Genomic DNA, 2737 nt, shown 5'->3' with positions numbered 1-2737 from the left:
TGCGGGCGCGCGCGGCGGTTCGGCCTTGTCTTCATCGTCCTCGTTGCTCTGGTCGCCGTCGTGCTCGTCGATCTTGTCGATGTCGATGCTCTCCAGGTCGATCTCCTCGTCGTCCTCGGCCTTCTCGGGGTCGCCCTCCGTGTCGCTGCCGAAGAGGGCTCCGTCCTCTTGGTCCTTGCTGCGCGCGCCCCACGTCACCTTGTTCTCCTTCTTGAGGCGCCGGCGCGCGTTGGCGAACCAGGTGGAGACCTGCGTGAGGGTCATCTTGGTGATGATGGCCAGCATGATCTTCTCGCCCTTGGTGGGGTAGGGGTTCTTGCGGTGCTCGTTGAGCCAGGCCTTGAGCGTGCTGGTGCTCTCGCGCGTGGCGTTCTTGGGCCTCCCGGGGTCTCCGTACTGGAACTGGCCGTAGGGGTAGTAGGCCGGCGCCGTGTGGGCGGCGAAGGTGGCGGGGTGCACCCCGGGGTTGTCCTTGAGTTCATACTGTGAGCCCTGCGACCGCGCGGCCCGGCGAGGCCAAGGAGAGAGAGAGAAAGAGAGAGATGAGTGCCCAGAACCGCGAAGTCGGGGTGGGCGGCGGGGGCTCCGCTGAGAGCAGAGGCCCCAGGGCCGGCGGCGCTCAGACCAGGAGCTGCCTCCGGGAGCGGCGCTTCCACCGACCCTGGAGAGCTTGCTGTCACTCAAGAAAAGTTCCAGAATCCTTGCCTCTGGAAGGCCACAGAAGAGCCGGGCCCCTAGGATTTCCCGAGGCCGCCCACCCCCACTCACAGCGCCCGCTGACTCCAGAAGCCAGATTTCCAAGTTTACCTCGCAGTAGCTGGAGGGGAAAACCTTTCAACTAGGCCGATAAAACAGCTTCTCCAAACCTAAAGAACCCACAGCCCGCGCCCCCACCCTTCGACCCCGAGGGGGTCAAACACAACAAACCACTGGGGGTTCTCCCGGCCCCAATCCTCCAGCAATTTAAAATGAAAGCACAGCTCCTTCCAGCTTCCACGTTAATCTGCATATAATGGCGCACCCACACTTACAGGCCTAAAGTGGTGACAGGTCTTTTAAAATTTTAATCCCGGCCATCATTGACAACAATAACAAAACACCATTTTTTTTTTTTTTAACACAAAAGGAGGGCTCATCCGGTGAAATATTAACGCCACCGCGCCGGCGAGCAGGATCCGGTTTCCCGGGCCTCTGCTACTTTATCTGCGAAGTTTGCCTGAGCTCCGCAGCCAGCAGCACAGGCTGCGCCCAAGCACTTAGAGGCCCTGATTTATTTGCAATCAATATTCTTTTTATCATGGGTAGTAAAACAGCGAGTCAAATTATCCCATCAAGGTTTTTTGGTAAATAACATTTTGTCTTCCTAACGACCTCATTAGACCTCTTTATTACCATAAATCGTCCAGACAGACGTTCACCCACATTTTAGCTTTCGACTCCCAAACCCCGTCCTAAAGGCTTGGAAACCCGGGCCAGACGGCGGAGTTTGGGGTTCAGCTTCCTTTCCAAGAACGGGCAAGAGACCACGGGAGAGACACACCTTAAGGGGGGACTACAGAGAAAGTCCCCCCCTTAGCAAAAAAATATTGATCCTCTCCCTTCCCCATGACTACAATAGGGGCAGGTCCTCACCACAGAGCCACCTCCCCAAAAAAACCCCGGGGGGGGTGTCCCAGAAGGCACATATCTTACTTGAAATTTCTGTAAAATATTCTAATCTTCCACGGACCATTTTCCACTTGCTATGCGAGCGGAAGGGGGTCCCATCTCAAAGTTGTAAGGAGCGGATTTCTGTGACTAATTCGTCCGGTGGTCGAAGCCTCAGAGAAAAGGGTTCCTTGGGCAGATTTCGTTTTTGCCTAATCTTTTTAAAAATGTACTTTGCCCTTCTCGAATGATTTTGGTCGTGACCGTAAAGAACACATCGCCGCCTCGTCTCTGGGGTAACTCTCTTCGAAAGGACACCTTGTGCATGTCTCACGGCCGGCTGGCCGGCGGGCTGGCGTCGCGGCCGCGGGGACAAAATGGGAGCGGATCCCTTTCGATAGCAAAGGATCTGAGAAGCAGCCGCGGCTGCTCTCAGAGGCTTTCTTTCCAAAACTACAAGAAAAAGTTACAGGAAAACACACCGGCCGCCTTGCTGGCCGGCGTACGGTGGGCGAGGATTTGTTTCTCGCCTTTTTCGGGGAGTGAGAGACGAGGGAGGGGGGGAGCCCCCAAACTACGTTAGCCCGCCCGCAGCAGCGCAAGGGGTACAGGTCACCAGCAGCCCGAACTTCAGCCGGACCCTTCACCAGACCAAGGAAAATAGGTCCTGTGGCCCTCGCGGTCCCGCGGCGCCCCTCCCCCACGTGACCCCCGGCGTGGACACCCGGAGGACACCATTTATTTTCAGCCCAGGACACCGTCTTCTTTAACCTCCATTATGTCACGCAAATGAAATGAAAACTTTGGCAACTTACGAAAGTCAAAGCAAACACCATTTTAGACGCCCCCCAAATATTTCAACTTAATTTTCTCCCTAAATCTCCAGTTTGCACAGACGCCATTAAGACAACCCTCGGGCCGGTCCGATCGCCATTGTTACGCCGATTTTGACCGCCAGCACCGGGCTTGAAACCCGGAGGCGACGGCGTGGCCTCGGCTTCGGGGGGAGACGCTGAGTCTCCCCGGCCCTGCCCAAAGCCGCGGCGGTCGCGCGGCGCTCTGGAGGGCGGGAGCGGGTTCCGGGAAAGCG

At 56.9% G+C, this 2737-nt stretch overlaps 1 protein-coding gene across 1 annotated transcript in view; it reads right to left on the bottom strand.

The window, feature by feature from the left end:
* IRX1 (iroquois homeobox 1) overlaps positions 1-1974 on the bottom strand; it is a 3632-nt gene extending 1658 nt beyond the window's left edge. Inside the window, exons 1-2 of the mRNA XM_011385161.1 lie at positions 1912-1974; positions 4-831 (exon numbers count right to left, since the gene is read on the bottom strand). Of these exons, the coding sequence (XP_011383463.1) occupies positions 4-831; positions 1912-1974 (891 nt within the window). The remainder of the gene's footprint in view (positions 1-3; positions 832-1911) is intronic.
* Between the last annotated feature and the right edge of the window lie 763 nt (positions 1975-2737).

The sequence above is a fragment of the Pteropus vampyrus genome, unplaced genomic scaffold, assembly GCF_000151845.1.
Source record: "Pteropus vampyrus isolate Shadow unplaced genomic scaffold, Pvam_2.0 Scaffold670, whole genome shotgun sequence".
Taxonomy (NCBI): Eukaryota; Metazoa; Chordata; class Mammalia; order Chiroptera; family Pteropodidae; genus Pteropus; species Pteropus vampyrus.
The sequence above is the reverse complement of the archived record's forward strand: the minus strand, read 5'-3'. Positions and strand labels throughout refer to the sequence as shown.